The sequence below is a fragment of the Cynocephalus volans genome, chromosome 18 (assembly GCF_027409185.1).
Source record: "Cynocephalus volans isolate mCynVol1 chromosome 18, mCynVol1.pri, whole genome shotgun sequence".
Classification (NCBI taxonomy): domain Eukaryota; kingdom Metazoa; phylum Chordata; class Mammalia; order Dermoptera; family Cynocephalidae; genus Cynocephalus; species Cynocephalus volans.
In genome coordinates this window covers 8,621,568-8,640,673 of record NC_084477.1, presented here as the reverse complement: position 1 = coordinate 8,640,673, position 19,106 = coordinate 8,621,568, and the positions used below count along the sequence as shown (strand labels likewise).

Below are 19,106 nucleotides of genomic sequence, written 5' to 3'. Positions count from 1 at the left end.
CTAACTAACAGCATTTCATAGTCTCTTTTTTTCATATTACTTTGCATATTACGTCTTGGGTAGCATGACTAGTTTTGGTGCACTATTTTCTCCCTTGAAACTTCTCTTTGCCAAACACGTACGTAGATTGGTGAAATCATCAAATATACTGATAGTTGGACTCCATCTTACTAAGAATTCACATTACGTATAAACACACAAAAGTACAGACATGCATCGCTTAATGAAGGGGCTACGTTCTGAGAAATGCATGATTAAGCAACTCCATCCCTGTGCGGACATCACAGAGTGCACTTACACACACCTCAATGGTATCGCCAACTACACACCTAGCCTATATTGTATAGCCCATTGTAATCTTATGTGATCACTGTCATAAGGACCATGGGGTCCTTCATGGACAGAAACATTGTTAGGAGGTGTGTGACTATACTCCAATACATATGTATGAAGATTTTCATTACAACATGGTTCAAAATAGAAAAAAGGAGGAAACAACCTAAATGCCCATCAATGTTTTTTTAAAAAAATCAACCTACTAAAAACTATATCCTATTAAAAAAGAAAGACAAATGTATAAATATGAAGATGGAAAAACCCAAAATATATTATCAAGTGATAAAAGCAATGTGGAAAAATAAGCCTCTCAGTATGATTCCATTACAGTAAAATTTCCTCTTAAGTATAAATAAACTCTCACCAACTATTTACTTCAGGCAAAAAAGACTGGCTATTTGCAGGAGAAAAGAGAGCTTTTATTTTTTCACTATTTACTTCCTGTAGTGCTTCCTTTTTTTAAAATTTAGGTGGCAGGTCAGGAAGCAGAGGCAGTTCAAATCTAATGACCTCAATTCATTACTACTATTGCTACTACCACTGCTATTATTATTATAATAATAATAATAATAATAGCAGCAACAATTATAAAGATAACAAAACAGGGATAACAATAATAGCAAAAATAATAAGACAATAAGCATAAACCAGTACTACCACAAATAAACTAAGATATATTGCTACCCTACTTACGTGACCATTGTTATCTTCATTTCTCTTTTTATAAATGAGAAAATTGAGCCTTAGAAGGTTGAGCTCTCAAGACAGAAAGTGTTTCTGTGAACTATACTGCATCCTCCCATGAAATGAGTAAGGACATCTCCTACATCACTGAAGTTAGTACAAGTTGAACAAATTTGAAGAGAGAAGCAAAATTTACAGACTCGACTGGGAGAAGTTAATTTAAGGGACTGCTGATGTGCTAGCAAAGTTTGTAAATGATGACTCTGTAAGATATCAACCTATATAAACTGTGAAATTATTTAACAATCATTCAATTGTCCAGGTATAGAAAGGACTCCTAGTAGCATCAAATAATCCATATCCCATCAATTATACAGTTGCCACATGCCTTGAAATAGAAATAAATATAGCAAATAGATTGGAGGGAAATCTCCAAAAAATTGTTTTAAAGTACCAAAAATACACAGATAAAAAACATAAGAAATTTTGCTGCTCATTTGTAATTTTTTAAGCATCATTAATAAGTCACGATAAGAAGGGGTTTATTTAATTCTATTGCTTTTTAAAAAAAATTTGACTATTCAAGCATAGAAATATAATACCATTGTTTTAAAGTGAATTCCTCCTTTAAAGTTCCAATGCAGAATTTCTGTCTAAAAGATGAAAGTTTCCTCAAATAGTTTGAAGAGAGTACCTTTCAAATACAGAACCAGTCTTGTATCCCTGAAATGAATCCTAATTAATCATGATAGGAGACTCTTTATATATTGCTTTATTTTATTTGATAATATTTTGTTAAGGATATTTGCATCTATGTTAATGAGGGATACTGGTCTTTAACTTTCTTTGTATGATCCTTGTCTGGTTTTTCCATCAAGGTAATACTGATCTCATAAAATGGGAGATGTTACTCTAGGGTTCTGAGATCCCTAGCCAGTCTACCTCTCAAAATGTCTTACATTTGTTTTATATATAACGTCCAGAGTCTTTAGCCCTGCGCTACATGGTACAGCCCACTGTAATCTTATGAGACCACTGTCATATATGGGAAGAAGTGTGTCTACTGCATCTCATCCCAGAAATAGAATATATTAATACTTTTTAATTCAACAAACCACAATTTAACTTTAAATTATTCCTTGTTTTGTCTTCAGTTTTGCCATTTCTTCCAGCTAGTAATGAAAGATAACCCAGTTATTCTTCCTTTTCACAATTCTTCCCCAACATATCCAACTTCATAAAAAAATAAGTACAAACTTTAACTCAATTTTTAAAAAGGTCTAACTCTGAGACACTAAACTGACTACAATTATTATTTGTGCTAAATAGTTAGAACATTATTGTTTACTATTTTGTAATAATAGGATTTGCTGTTCTAGCTGCTGAGAATGCTGTCAGTCCCCACGAGGTTTGTCTCAGTTGAAGAAAACCTGGCAGGCCAAGGCCATATCCATCGAAGGCAGCCCATATCCAGTGACTGATAGAGGCAGGTGCATAAAGGTCCAGCCATTCTGACCCAATGCAGGACAACTCTGAAGGTCCACTTCGCTCTAAGGCTCCCAGTGGAATCAACTGAGGTTAATGGACAGCTTGACTTCTCCCTGACAAATCCTGTTTCCTTCCCTTCCTTTCTACAGGTGTCAATCTCAAAAGAAATCCCTAATAAATGTCCTGCACACTAAACTCAATCTCGGTGTTTACTCCCTGGGAAAATCCAACCGGTGACAGTAAGGCAATTCAGGCTTAGGGAAAATCAAAAATAAAAACGAAGTTTCTGAATATAATGGACACTGGCACATATGCCAGAGATGTATGTGACACAAAAGCTCCAGGACACTTTTCAAAATAGGATATTAACACACAGTAATTACTTTCAGAAGGAGAGAGGGGCTGGATTTGGGTGGGGAGTGGTCAAAGAGTCCTTAAGCTTTATCTGTAACGTGCTATTGTTTGTTTTACGAACAATATATTTGTATTTCACGTGTGGTTTTTGTTGTTGTTGTTGTTGCTGCTGTTTTAGTTATGCATAGAAAAAGAAGACTGAATGCAAAAACCTGGCCAAAATGTTACTGATTAATTCTGGGAGATGGAACATAAGTGATTATTAATTTCTTTGTGTTTTATTTTTCAAATTTCCCAAAAGAAAGAACTAATGAAGTGTTTACTTTCACTATTACCATATCTATCATCATGGAACCCCATCTGCTTTTCCCCATATGTTTGCTCCTCTTCGGGTTGCTATAAGTACTAACAAGTAAACAAAGATTTCTAAGAGATAATTTCTCATGATCCTCTTATGGATCTTACTAATCTCTGGGGCTATTACTCAGATGGCTCATCAGTACAACCCTTTTACCAGTTAAAATATTGAAACACTTCCACACCAGTAAGTTCTGCTTCCCTGAGACCCCAGGATGAGTACCCCAATCCAGCCCCTCTCTATGATCCAGCACAGCAGGGGGTCTCCAGAACCCTTCCCCAAATGTACCTGTACCATACCAGCTGTTAGATATTTTTAACATCACTCTAGCCAATCCTTCCCTCAAATCTAGCACCAAAGAAATGCTGACAATTTTTACACTACCAGATTTTACTACATACAACTCCTATGATATAAAACAAAACATAAAGTGAATGCATAATCAGCAATAAACAGAATTCTGAAAGGGCATATTCAAAACTCCTGCTGACTTTTGCTTGGAGCAGAATACAGATAAACACAGAACAATAGAAACAACTTACATCAAATTGGAAATCAACCGTGACAAAATTTCATCCAATAAAAGAAACTTGTTTGCACACATCCTTTTAACATAGCTGTAGATGCCCCACATTACAAGGGTTTCCATTCAGTTTTCAGCCAATATTAAATCAGCATCACAAATTATAACTTTTATCGTAATTAAATTAATTGGAATTTCTGAATTTGTATTTTAATGCCTTAAAAAATACACCATAAAATATTACTAAATAATATTTAAGGATCTTAATAATTTTATAGGTCTCTAAAGATATTTCTAAAATTTTATTTGAATATTCCAAAATATATAAAACTCTTACCTCAGCTCTCTTCAGCATTTCCCATTTATTCAATATTTTCATGGCAAATACCTTATCTGCATTTTTTAGTTTTACTACAGCAACCTAGAAAAGATAAAGGAAACATAACTTTTAAATGATGACAAATAATACTTTTTTCAGTAATCCATTTTCCTTTTTCCTCTCTGTAAAAAAATAAATACCAATTATCAATGATTTCAATGCAGTTCAAATTCTAAAGTCGTAAATTAAATAATGTTGTCAGGTGAAGAAGTTACATTAGTGAACATGTGCCAAACTGTTAACTATATTTGTGAACACTGTATCAAGATGGTGATTAACATTATATTCTCCTTTCCAAGTTTTCTGCCCTGGAATTTAAACTCAACTTCTACTACCATTACAAAACTGACCAAAATGTACAAATGAAAGAACTAGAGCTTATTAAATAATGCATGCCAAATTCCAACATGATGCTACAGGGAATGCCAGCTACCAAAACAAGCAGGTTCTGTGGGGATCAAATGATATGAAATAAACTGAAAATGATCTTATATTTCATACCACATTCTTTTACACACCATATCACAACCCACACACACACGGAGCAATTAAGACTAATCGTTTTACAAACTATAGACTTTACACATCCCTTCCAACAACAACAAAAAAGGAACAGATATTTCTGTATTTTATATTTCATTATGGATCAAAAAGCTGTCAGATACAAATAAATAAGACCCCATTCTCACCCTCAACAAACTGATTACATTTCTCTCTCTGCTTCAGCTTGACTAAATACAAGTGTACTTCAAAAAGATCACAAAAAGATTTGAACTACCTTTCAATTCTATTTTCCACAAACTTTTTGAAGTAGTCTCGTAAACTCTAAGGGCCCTTCCAGCTCATTGGACTTGCCATACGACTGAGGTTAAAACTACAGGGATATTTCCAGCTATTGAGGTGCAGGAACAGGGAAGACAAACTCTACCTCAACATGCAGAAGCAGAAAACAAAGTATATACAGCAGATCTTCAGTTTAAAGAGATACTTCCAAGGATAGAGAACACGTTTAAACTTAAGTGCTAAAAATATTTTTAAAAAATTTAATTGTAATAGCAAGTATACTACATATCAAGGGCATTTAATAAATTTATATTTGGGTCAGATTATAATAAAAGTAATATGACCATTTAATGAAAATCAGTGTGTAATACTAAACATTTCTTGGTTATTGTCATAAATGGTTTCGTGACTGTGATTAAAGTTTTTCATCAAATAAAATGGTGGAAAGGAAGAGAAGGTATCTCAATTTCAAATGCAATCACGTTAGTCTTTAGTTATATCTGGTCATATCTGGAGAAATGAATTGTTCTCCCAATGGGCTCATGCTTAAAGAAAGAGAGCTATGATAAAGAACAAGGAAAAACTTGAAATTGTTTCACTAAGATCTCTGAAAGGGTGAAAACACAAGCTGTAGACTCTGGAATCACATGCTGCACAATTGGGAGTGCACATGGACAGAAAGACAGGAGCACTGTGCTAGACAAGCCTACATTTAGGACAAGGAAAATACAAAGAAGTCACTTATGCCCTCTCTTACTCTGATTTAGGGAAAAATGGCTGAAAGATCTAACACTTAAGTACCTTCCCCTCCTCAGGCCACAATGTGACAAAAGTACTCCTAGCACTGTATGATTCACCAATTTTCCATATGTATGAGTATATAAGTATCTGATAACTACTAGTAATAGTAATGATAATAGTAATACCCACCAACACATATTGAATGTGTTCTAAATGCCAGACACTATGCTGAGTTTTATACAGGTCCATGATCCCTTATCTGCAATTCTAAAAGCCAAAAAGGTTTTCATAACTCATTTGGCAGCACGTACTGACATCAGACTGTTCACAGTCCTTTTTTTTTTTTTAAATCTCACTTAGTTTAAAGACAAATATGCTTCACTGCAGAAACATGAATGCATATGCTTATGGGGTATCATTCCAAACCCCAATAGGGGTGTTACATAAAAGAGTATATGCACTAAACTATCTTTTTAAAATCCAAAAATATTGGAACTGAAACAACTTTATTTATTGTGGCTGTTTAGTGGAGTGGTGATGGCATAGACTCTGAAGCCAGACTACCTGGGTTTGAATCCTGGTTTTGTCATGAGCTATGTAACTCTGGGGGAAAAACTTAACCTTTCAAATTTCAGTTTTCTCATCAATGTAAAGGGTTAATAACAATACTTACCTTATATAATTGTGGTAAAGATTAAGATAATTAATACAAATTTAAAGTGCTTACAATAGTGTGGCACTAAGTGTTCAGTAAGTGTTAGCTATTATTAGGTGCCAGGCACTGAACTGAGCACATTATAGCCCAATCTCTTAAAAGTCGTTTGCTCTACCAGTAATATGTGGGAAACAGTATAACTCTTAATTTCTTGAATTTCTTTAACTATGAAAAAAGAAACTTTCATATCTTCAACTTCTAACTTTCTATAGTTTTATACATACCTTTGACACATACATTTAGAAATATATAGAAATACCCTCAAATCAAAAATATCTACATACAAATAGAAACTAAGCCACAAAATTCACCACAGTATAGTTTTCGACTATAAAATATTGGAACTTAAATATTCTAAAAGATGAAGTTGACTAAATATCTATATCACAGAACAACAGAAATTTATTCATATGCTTGAAAAAACTGTTGAAGAACAGATTTTTTTTTTTTTTTTGTCGTGTTTTCGTGACCGGCACTCAGCCAGTGAGTACACCGGTCAGTCCTATATAGGATCCGAACCCGCGGTGGGAGCGTCGCCGCGCTCCCAGCGCAGCACTCTACCAAGTGCGCCACGGGCTCGGCCCGAAGAACAGATTTTAATACAGAAAAGTTGACAGTATAATGTTAAATGAACCAAAGAAGTTTATTAAAGTAATTATTAATTATAACATACTTAATTTTTCTATACATACACATAAAATAGGTACCATAAATTTCTATGCCATATGTATGTATACTGACAATGATAAGAACCAAAATATTAGAAAATCAGATATTTCTAGGTGATATAGTTTCTATTTGCCTTTCTACATTTTCTGTATGAAATTTAAAATTTGAAGCATGTAAAGTGTGGGATACCACACCTCCTCCTGGTTATGAAATGACCACTAATTATTGAGGTATGTTAGTGTCACTGATAAGAGCTAACATGAGACCCATTCTACACAGCTGTGTGGTAATCAGGAATACTATGCTGCTACAGGGTGAAAAACATTCTCAAAACTATCTTAACAGTTCCATGAGCTGCCTAAAAACTTTTCTGAAATGAGGTGGGGTGTAGCGAAATAAAAATCAGTTCAGGAAATATTCTTATCAAATTGACGGCATGATGTAAAAAGAATTTGAAACATACAAAGTGATGAAATAAAATAAAATTAATCTTGCTTTTCTGCTCTAACACTACAAATTATTTTCATGTTCATTTCAGCAAAAGAAACCCAAGAAAAAGAGAATTCTCTTAGAACTCTAAATTCAGATCCTATGTTTTCAAGAACCACAGCTAGCTGACATATAAGAGGGTAGTATGTTAAAACATCAACCCTTCTTGTTTGATTTGATCAAAATGAAAAGCACATTTAGTATGGACTGGAAGATTACAAATTTAATACAGAACAAAGATATATCTTTAAAAACGTTAAATATAGAGATGTCTTTAAAGCCTTCATAGTAAAAGCACTATGATGCTTAAAAAAAGAACTGCAAACACTACAGAAATAATCATTATGTGACAAATGTACCTGAATCAGTTCTTAAACACAATTTAAGTACTATTATTTGTAGTGACAACCTATAACTTAAGAATGATCATATTATACTAAATAGGATTTCAATAACGAAGAAACAGGTGCCATGGAGTTCTGCAAACTAGTCTACCTTCAGTATATCCAGAATTCACTATATCTCCTCTGTTCCCATTCCGAGCTACCATCCTATCTTGCCTGGATTTCTCTAATGACCTCTCTACTTCTGCCCTCACCACACAATCTACTCTCAACACCGCAGCCACAGTGATCCTGTTGAAACATAGCTCACATTATGACACTCCTCTGCTCCAAAACTTCCAGTGGTTTCCCCTCTCTTTGTGAGTAAAAGTCAAAGTCCTTATTATAACCTGTAAGGCCAATATGCTCTGGCCCTCCAACCTCCCTGACCTCACACTACTCTCCCCCAGGTCACTGTGCTCCAGCCATAATGGTCACCTGCTCAGTCTCAACTCAGGGTCTGCACACTTGCTCTTCCCTAGCCTGGAAAACTCTACCTCCACAAAGCCCCATGGCTTGCTCTCTCACTCCCTCACTGAAATATCACTCTGCCCTCGATACTTTCTATCCCATTTCTTTGCTTCCTTTTCCCTTTAGTTCTTACCATTATTTAATGAACTATATATTCTATTATACATTTTGTATATTGTTTGCATCACTCACTAGAACATAAGCTCTATGACAGCAGGGATTTTTTCTTTTTCTTGTTTGTTCACTAATATAAGCCATGTACTTGGGAATCAATAGGTACTCAATAAATATTTGTTGAATAAATGATAAATGATTTATAATCTATGTGGGTGTACATACATGGAAAGTTGTAAGGCATCAAAATTCTTAGCTTCAAGTATACTACCAAACAGCTACTGAAACTCAAAAATAGAGTATTATGATAAAAAAGATACAACTGTGTACTTTATGATTATTAAGTATGTATCAGATTATTACAGCTCATGATTGTCTCCTAACAGGCTTTCAAAGTCTTGAATTCACAACTTAGTCTTTATCACCTTTTGTCTGTTACTGTTCACGATTCATTGTTTTATATCTTTGTCTCCTTTTTACTTCCCTGTATAAAATCTACTATTATTTATGATTAATAATAATAAGAAAACAAAAACCAACTCATATTTATTAGAAAGCTTACTCTGTGCCTGGCACCAGGCTAAGCACATTACATACACTACCTCTTTTAATCCTTATACCAAAGTAAAGTAGGTTCTATAATCCCCACTTAAGAAATTTGTACACTAAGGTTTGCAGAAGGTAATTAATTACCTCACGGTCACACAATTAATAAGTAACAGAATCAGGACATGCACCCTAGTTATCTAATTACAGAGCTAGTGTTCTTTCAAGTACTGAATAGTTCTATAGGTCCTGAAGAGTTCTTCCCATCCATCGTGCCTATTATTTTTATACCTACCGACATGTTAGTGGTGATAAACTGCAACATGTGTGGAAATCACTGTATTTGTACTTTTAAAAATTGTTCTGTTAGTGATCAGTTTGTGTTTAAAATATTTACTTAAAATGAAAAAATGTACTCTTTTAACAAGCAAACTAAAAAACACTACAGAGTTTACTAAACAGCTAGAAGTATCCTCTCTATGGAGACACAATTTATATACACAGCAGCAACAGTCAAAATATTTAAAAATTGGTATATAATGGGCATCAACCAATCAGAACAGACCCTGGCTACAAAAGTACAGCATGCCTATAGCAGTGTGCCCCTACTGACTGAGGACTAGACTAGCACCATCAAAGGTGAACCATGCAGTGTAACTTCCTTTACTCTCCCATGAATCCCAGAAGAGCCAGAGTAAAAGAGTTATTGATAATGGCTAAAGATAATTCTCCTTTCAGACCCTAGGACTAGATTATGCAGACACTTAAGGGCCTAGTTATAATAATGAGAGGAAGCAAGCTAATTAAAAGCTTTTGACACCTGAAGCAGGGGTAGCAGGCCAAAGCAGCAAGCTTTCACAACAAGCTCTGAAGCCCAGAAGCCTTGAAGCTGCCGGAGCAAGGCTGGAGCAGGCAGAAGCGGTGAGCCACCAGGAAACTGTGGACAGGCAACACCCAGGGCGTAAGTTAAAGGTTTTCCTGAAAGCAAAAAGGAAAACCCAGCGTTAAGTTGAGCAGTAACTGACAACAATTGAGTTGTAGAGAGAAGGTTCTTAATTCATAGCACTGCTGAATTTCAATTATATCTTGCTCCGTATTATTTCCCATGATTTATGCATTTCTTGTAGGAGTTACATAAATTATGCTTTTATTTCTATGTTTGTTTGCTTGTTTTTTAAGAAAAAGCATAATTGATAGAAATGCTTCTATCAGATATCCATGCCAGAGGTGAGCCTATCCACTGTGCCTATACGTACACCTATTTACAAGATCCTGGTAAAAGACAAAACACTGTGGAGGAAATAATTATCTCATTAGGGTTGTCTTTGCATTTCAAAACCTATTAGTTGATACCCCAGAGGGTCACAGGGTATATAAAACCCAGTACAGATATTTTAGTCAGGAATGTACAACAAAGCAGTAAGAGCTCATAATACTTCTTCTCAGCCAATACTGCTTTTCTATGCAAAATAACTCTATTTTAAAATAACGAAGTTATCAGCAATCTGTTGCTTTTATTTTACTTACTTTAGTCAACATACATACAGAGCAAAAATACACAAAACAAAACAAAAAAAGACACCTCCTCACACTAACCTTCGAATATTATGAGTCGTGCATTAAGTACTCTGACTTGCTTCCAGAGGTCTAAAGCACACTGGTCTGTGAGCAGGCAGGACTTACTCCCAGGTGACTTGACTGCAGGACTGCTGTCTGCTGCAGCCAGTTCCCCAGCCCTTCACCCCATCCTTCAATTCTTCCAAGCACTAGCACTGTAGAACAAATATGGTTGTCCTTCACTTTCTGCCTCACTTATCCTAATGAAAAACTGCAAGTAATTTTCCAAAGCCATCCTCTATTTCAGTCCCTTTTATGAAAAAGAATATTCTTTAAGTATTTTTACTACTGCTTCCTTTTTTCCATAGTCAATCTCAGCTGAGCCCTCAAATCTACCTGTAGTCCCACCATTAACTGTCATTCTCAACAGATCTTTTACCAATTTTCTAAAATGCTCTGTGCCACCCTGCCACCACCATCTATCCCACTACTGTCCTAGCCACCCTTCACCCTGCAATTAATGACCTGGTGGCCTACTTCATAAAAACAGATCCTTCACATTCCCTCATGCCATCTTTAAATGTTTCTGCATTTCTACTTATCCTCAGCTCTTTTCCTTTGAACCCAAGTAAGAAGTGTCCCCACCACTTTTCAAGGCTAACACTATTATTTAAGATCTGATTCCAGACCCTACTCGTCCTTCTCTTTCTGCCCTTGTTCCATTAAAGATTTCTTTACTGTCTTTGATCCCCCTTTCTCCTGGCTGTGAGATATCAACTGATAAACTTTTCCAAGACCATTCTCCATTCGAAAACCAAATATGAAGCAAAAGCTTTTCCTCCATCTGACCTTTCCCTCAAGGAATTGATATCATATCCCCTTTCCATAAGGCATCAGTTTTCCATAAAGCACATTTTTAAAGAGTGTACAAGCTTGCTTTTTCCATTTGCTCATCATTCATTTGCTTCTCAACCTCTTGCAATCACCTATTTCAATCTAGTTTCTGTTGCACTCTACTGGATGAAATTGTTCTCTCAAAGATCAATAATGACTTTCTAATTTCCAAATATTGCTCTTACTCTTTGTTTCTCTTCAAAACGTATAAATCTTTCGCCTTTTACCAAATATTGCTCTTAATTCTCATCTGCTTCAACCTCTCTACATTACTGGACACTGCTGACGATCAACATACTTCCCTAGATCTTCTTTTCTGTAACTTATAATTATAGTTTACCAAGGATCCCTACTCCACCTTTTTGCATCTCCTCTCTTTCCTGACTTGTATCATCTATTCCAAAAGCCCCAATTTATACATATATGCTGATGATGTCTAAACCCTTATCTCAGTATCTAGACCCATATTTCTAGTTGCCTACTAGTCATCTCTCTAGAATGTTCAGAACATAGCTTAAATTAACAAGTCAAAACCCTATGTACCAAACTCATTTACTCAAGTTGCAAACCTCAATCATCTATGAATTCTACCTTTAACTCATCACTGATATCCAAAGTGACTTCCTTCTAATCTGTTTCTCCCATCCACCTTCCTTTCCAACAACCATTGACCTAGTTCGAGCCCTCATTATTTCATCTGAAAAATTATAATAAGCTTCTTTTTGACCACCTTACTATATGCCAGAAGTTATGTTAACTGCTAAGAAAACAAAGTTGAATAAAAGAGTTCTTGCCCTCAAAAATCTCACAGTCCACTGTGGGAAGCATACCTGAACAGTAGTACATGGACAGTTCCACAACAGTACTATATGGAAAGAGAAGATAATAATAGGTCCTGTAAAAACCAAAGAAGAGAGATTCCTGACCCAAAAAGTGGGAGTTGGGGAAGAAGGCATGTAATATGTAAATATGTATGTTAGAGTTTCTTGAAAGAAGTGACCTATACCTGAGTCTTACACAGTGAAATCCAGAAAAAGAGGACTAATGCGGATGTGACTGGGGAGAAGGAATATTTTGGGAAGTGGGGACAGCATGAGCAAGGCACAGAAGAGAACAATACCAGAGAGTAGGGGAGAGGGGTAAAGATGTTCAGGACAATAAGCACTTTTCTTTCCTAGGAATATAAAGAGCACAGCAGGGAGTAGCAAGAAATGATGCTGAAGGGCCCAAATAGTAGAGAAGTTTGCATGTCATGCTAATAAACAGAACTTTAAAAATGTGGATAAATAGGAAACCATTTTTCATAGATGATTTTAGCTAGACCAAACTAGCAGCTCTGTAGAGACAGAGTAGTTTTGAGGCAGGGTAACAAATTAGAACGTTATAGCAGTAGCTGCGGCAAAAAGGACCTAATGAGGGAAGAGAGGAAGAATTCAAGAAATACACAGGATGTAAGTTGGTGACTGATTAGATATAGGGGCCAGAGAGTGAGAAATCCAGAACCTCCCTTCCTCTGTTCTCTTCTCTGTCCAATCCTTCCTCAACACTATCACCGGTTTTATCTTCCTAAAAGAGTTCTAATTATACCATTCCTCTACTATTTGATAGAACTCCTACAGAATAAAGTTCCTTAGCACAGCATACCAAGTCATTCACTGCTTTGCCCACAAGACCTTTCAATCTTCATCTTTCATCACCACCACCAAAAACCCTATATTCCATTCATAAGGTCACTCACTGCTCCCTGGATAAAAAGAAATGCACTTACAAGAAAAAAAAATAATAACTCTTTTGATTCTAATATAATATATTATAGAAAATTTATAAAATTAAAGTATAAAGAAAAATAGCCACAAATAACATTAGTTTCCTAATCTGAAACCATATAACCTTTTCTATGTCCTTTCAATCAGTAAGTCCTCTTCTAGAAGTCATTCTTAGAAAATCATTTGAAATGCAGAGAAAGCATTATGTACAAAAATGCTTTAGAGAGCATTTATGGTATGGAAAAACAGAACCTAAATATTTTGTTCATTCACTCTACAAATACATATTGAACACCTACCACATCCTAGACACTGCTGTAGCTGCTGGGGAATTGCACTAAGCTGACAGAGGGGAAAGCCCCTACATTCATGGAGCATATATTCTAGCTTAACAATAAGGAAATGGTTAAATAAATTATGGAAGACCCACATAATAGGCTTTTATGAAGCCTTTAGAAATTACGTTTACAAAGAAATATTTCAATACATGAGAAAAGACAAAATATTTAGTAAGAAAAGTTCATTAGATATTAATGTTTACAAAACTATCCCAATTTTATTAGCTATAAATAGCAATAAAATTTGGGGGAAATGCCCCAAAATTATAGAAGTGGATCTCAGTGCTTTATACCAACCCCTCTTGCTGAACAGACTATGATCCTAATTAAGGGCATGAAACATAAGTGGATTACAGCAGATGAGTAATACTTGTAATTACTATTTTCATTAGTCAAAAGTGGGAAACATGAATGAAAAACGAACTTCATTTTCCTGTTTTTAACCCCTAATAAGGAAAACGATTACATTTAAAAGCACTGTGTTCAGTAATGAATAGAATGAATAAGAGAAATTTACTCCCTGCCCTCAGAGAGCTTACAGTGTAGACAAACATTAAACACATAAATATCTTAATAGCTACTAGTATAAATGCTAGAAAGAATTATATAAGTGTTCCCATCTTCTGTTAGAAATATAAAAGGATCTTATATCTTTAGTCCCTTTTTCATAAACTCATTCAATCCACTGACTTCATTCTTGTATTCAGTGCTTTCATGATTTCTTCCTGCTATCAATTCTTTCACCAATTTCCAAAAATTGGATGATTTTAAAGAAACAACAGGTGATGACAAATACATTTTGTTAGGCAGGAAGGACCTCTGCTTTACCTGAAAACATAAAGACTATTAATAGGGGCCTTAAATATAATGCATTAGTTATTTCAAAGTCTCTGAAGGAACTGCACCAAAAGAGATGGGCACTTGGGCAAATTCACTGTGCTCTATCTACTTCCCTTTTCTATAAAATTTATCATGCCACCTTTTCCTTCCTAGAGTTCAAGTTAGGAGTAAGTGGAAATACTCTGCCTAAAAAAGCGAGAAAAGCTCCACCTTCTCTCTTAAAATCGAGAGGCAAGTGTTTAAAAACAACGGCTGAGAAATTTTCTCTCACTGCTGTACATGATAAGCTCAGATGAATTAGAACTCAACACCTGACCTCTAGTAACTGGCCTGGAAGCCCACATTCAGCATCACTCTCTGTTCCACTAGCAAAATGGGTTTATGAGGCTGGCTGGAAAGCTCAGTTCGGCTAGCTGAATACACATACTTTCAGTCTACTCTGGGATCCAAGGTTGGGAACCAAGGTTTACATTTGGGAGAAGATAGCTGGAAGGCTCCAGTTTAGCTCTAAATACAAGTCTTGATCCCTTTAACTTTAAACCTAATCTGGCTCCAACTTATTAGTTAAAACCCAGAGGCAAAGAGAAGAGACTAATTGGAACCTCACTTCCTCACACAGCTCAAACAGGATGCAATTATATTACAGCTTGGAAACCAAAAGTAACAAAAACATCCAAGACCTAGGATATAAGGACTGGGGAGATTCACGAATATGCAGAAGCAGAAACAGGAGGATCCAGGGTTCTCAAAGATAAAACACTTAAGTAGTATAAAGAACCTCAGCTGGGAGACCAGCGAGGAAATATTTATTTACTGAAGAATAAGAGCCAGGATTGTTGACTTCTGCTGATGTTTTCTTTTTAGGTTAGTATTTAGAGATTGTTTTGAAACTTCCCTCCCGCCCTTAACCTCAGGAAATGACAGAAAATATAAGTTGCCTTAAAAAACAAACCATAATGACACTGGAAAATATAAGAAGAGTAGAATCAGCTAATGAGTTATTTTAAATTCCTATTCTTAGGGTGAACAGAATGGGGTTGGATGAAGTGACAAGAAAGGAGAAAACAGCCCAATTTACACTGCAGAAAAAAATAATGCACAGGTAAGAGCAATTACATAGAGAATTAAAACTCAAAATCAGTAAACTCAAAAACTAAAGAGAGCTAAGTGCACATACTATGAATGTTGTCATTTTTGGTAGAAGATATAATTGTATACCTAAAAAAGAGTACAATAATAAATGAAAAGGAAACTATTAGAAACAACAAGGTAATTTGGTAAGGTAGCTTATAATAAAAATTAATATTAATGAACTAGTATATGTATAAATAAATAGCTTTCATATTTTCCAAGTAAAAAGAAAGAAAGAAAAGAAAATATAATGGTAAAAAATATCCCACCAACAGCAACCAAGAGATAAAAATCTGGTAAGGAACATAATGAGAAATGAGCAAAACGTTTATAAAAACTGCCCATCTCTCTTCTCTAAAATCATAAATAATAGTGTAATTCAAAGAAGACTGGACATCAATTCTCCTTTAATTAATCCGTAAACAACAGTATCCCAATGAAAATAACACTTCAAAGTAGACAAGTTGATGTAATGTTCATATAGAAATATAAAGACTTCTATTTCTGGCAGTATGGAGGATTAGATACCGTGAATGACTTTGCTAACTACACTACTCAAACAACTTTTTAAACACATTTCCAAGCTGGAAGGAAAGAAACTGCTACAGTGTCAAAATAAAGTGCATCTAAGAATACTAAAGAGTAATAAGCAAGCATCACAGCTGCCTTTAACCCTAATGATTTCAGCCAAACTTCAAAGAGTGAATTTTCACTTCGGTTTCTGTAAAGTACATAGAGACAGGAAATAAAGCTAGACAACAAACAAGGTGGAAAATCTAACATGGAACTATATATATATGGGTCCTAAAAATATGGATTTACAATGGTCACAGGACACAAGGTCCATATACAAAAACCTAATTGCATTTCTATACCTTAATAAGTGGTAAAATGTTCCATGTGTATCAGACAAGAAATGCGTATTCCTCAATTGTTGAGAATAGTGTTTTATGTCAATTGAGTTTGCTAATTGTTATTCACATCTTTAATTTCTACTTGTTCTACCAGTTATTAAAACAGGTGTGTTAAAATCTTTCAGGAAACCTCCTATGAAGTTGATATATCTATCCTTTTTATTCTGTCCACTTCTGTTCTATGTACTTAAAAGCTATTAATTAGGTAATACAAAGTTACAATGGGTAATGTTACAGTAACAAATAAATATTTGGTCTTATGTGCAGAGTTGTAAGTGTGTCTTTTGTATGTTAATCGGATGACTGGTCGCTGGAGATCCTTAAATAGCTTCAGGATGGGGGCTGGTCACAAGATCAAGACTTGATTAGAAGCTTGGAACTTTCACCCCACAACCTCCAGGGAAGGGAAAAGGGGCTAAAGATTGAGTTAAGAATCAACGGCCAATGATTTAATCAATCATACCTGCCTAATGAAACCTCCACAAAAACCCCTAAATGGTGGGGTCCGGAGAGCTTCCAGGTAGGTGAATACACTGAGGTGCTGGAAGGGTAGTGTGCCCAGAGAAGGCATGGAAGCTCCACACCCCTTCCCCCATACCTTGACTTATATATCTTTTCCATTTGGCTGTTCCTGAGTTGTATCCTTTATAATAAACCAAAAATGACAAGTAAAGCACTTTCCTGAGTTCTGTGAGTCATTCTAGCAAATTATCAAACTTGAGGAGTGGGTCATGGGAAGCCCTGGTCATTCTGAATTACAGATGGCCCAAGACTTGCAAGTGGTGTCTTAAGTGGGGGCAGTTTTATGGGACTGAGCCCCTTAATTTGTGAGATATCTCAGGTAGACAGTGTCAGAATTGAATTGTTGGACACCCACTTGGTGTCCAGAGGGTTAGAGAACTAGTTGGTGTGAGAGGGAAAAAAACGAAAAACATGCATTTTGTGTCATAAGTTTTGTGAGTAAAAACAGCTCAATGGGAATGTGTTTTTTTTCCAGATGTAGGAGTCTGTTGGCATATGGCATTTCATAATTTATATGGGGCTAGATGGAGAAATACATCTTGACTCAAAGTCTACTTTGTCTGATTTTAAAATAGCCATACCAGTTCGTTTTAAATTAGTGTTAACATGGTATATGCATTCCCAACATTTAATCTGTGACTTTTCTATATTCTTATACTGAAGATGTGTCTCTTCTAAGCAAATACTCCTAAGTGTTCTTTGTCCAGGTGAACAATCTTTTACTTGGATTATTTACTCAATTTATTTTGTATAATTACTCAAACATTTAGGTATATTAATGTTTTTTATTTAGCTTATCTGCTCATTATTCCTTTTTTGTTTATATTTCATTATTTCATTTTCCACCTCTAAACTTTTCTTTAAGTGGCTATCCTAAAAATTACAACTTACAACATCAACTCATTAAATTAGTATACTTATCACTTCCTGGATAATGAACACACTGAATCCACTTAGAACACACTAAATCCATTTCCCTGCCTCCCGACTATGATGCCAGTCCAATTGTTGTCGTGTAATCTAAGCCTACATATCTGCATATAATAATGCCAGTCTATATTTATGCAGTCTATATTTACTGAAATCAAAAGACATACTGACCATTTCTGTAGCTCTGCATTCCTTCCTACATTTCTTCCTTCATTTATCTAGGATCATTTTTCTTTCTGCCTTAAGACTCCCATTAGTATTTGCTCCAGCGAAAGTCTACTAATGACAGTTCTCTTGGTTTTTTTCTTAATCTAAAAATTTGTTCATTTCACCTTCATTTAAAAAAATTATTTTATTCACAAAGTTGTGCAACCACCACCATCACCATGTAATTCCAGAATATTTTCATTACTCTAAAAAGAAATCCCATACCCAGAAGCAGGCATCCCCAGGGCCCCCCATGCACATGCCCCTGATAACCCCTAATCTACCTTGTTTTTATGGATTTTTCTAGACATTTCATATAAATGAAATCATACAATATGTGGCCTTTTGTGTCTGACTTCTTTCACTCAGCATGTTTTCAAGGTTCATACATGTTGTAGCATATATCAGTACTTCATTCCCAAGGGGCTGAATAATACTCTTTCACATGGATATACCACATTTTGTTTACACATTCATCAGCTGATGGGCACTTGAACTGTTTCCATTTTTTGGTTTTTATAATTAAGACTTCTATAAACATTCATGTACAAGTTTTTGTGTGTACCTATGTTTTCAATTATCTTGCGCATGCACCTAGGAGCGGAATTGCAGGATCATATGGTAATTCTATGTTTAACACTTGGAGGAACTCAAACTGTTTTCCAAAGCAGCTGCACTGTTTTACATTCCCAAAGGCAATGCATAAGAATTCTAACTTCTCCACATCCTCAGCAACACCTACTATTGTCTTTCTTTTTAATTACAGCCATCTTAGTGGGTGAGAATGGTATCTCATTGTAGTCTTGATTTGCATTTCCCTAATGACTAATGATGTTGAGCATCTTTTCATGTACTTATTATCCATTTCTGTATCTTGTTTAAAGAAATGTCTACTAGAATCATTTCAATTTTTAAATTGTTATTTGTGTTTTTGAACTGTAAAGAGTTCCTTATGTATTATGGACACTGGACCC

General features: G+C 35.3%; 1 protein-coding gene across 16 annotated transcripts in view; it reads right to left on the bottom strand.

The window, feature by feature from the left end:
- Positions 1-19,106, bottom strand: part of CDC42BPA (CDC42 binding protein kinase alpha) — a 302,649-nt gene that overhangs the window by 201,294 nt on the left and 82,249 nt on the right. For all 16 annotated transcript variants that reach the window (XR_010022324.1, XM_063082833.1, XM_063082832.1 and 13 more), the window contains exon 3: positions 4,081-4,164. Coding sequence is in view for 15 of the 16 variants with exons in the window: in XM_063082833.1 (XP_062938903.1) it covers positions 4,081-4,164 (84 nt within the window). In the remaining variant the exon portion in view is untranslated. The remainder of the gene's footprint in view (positions 1-4,080; positions 4,165-19,106) is intronic.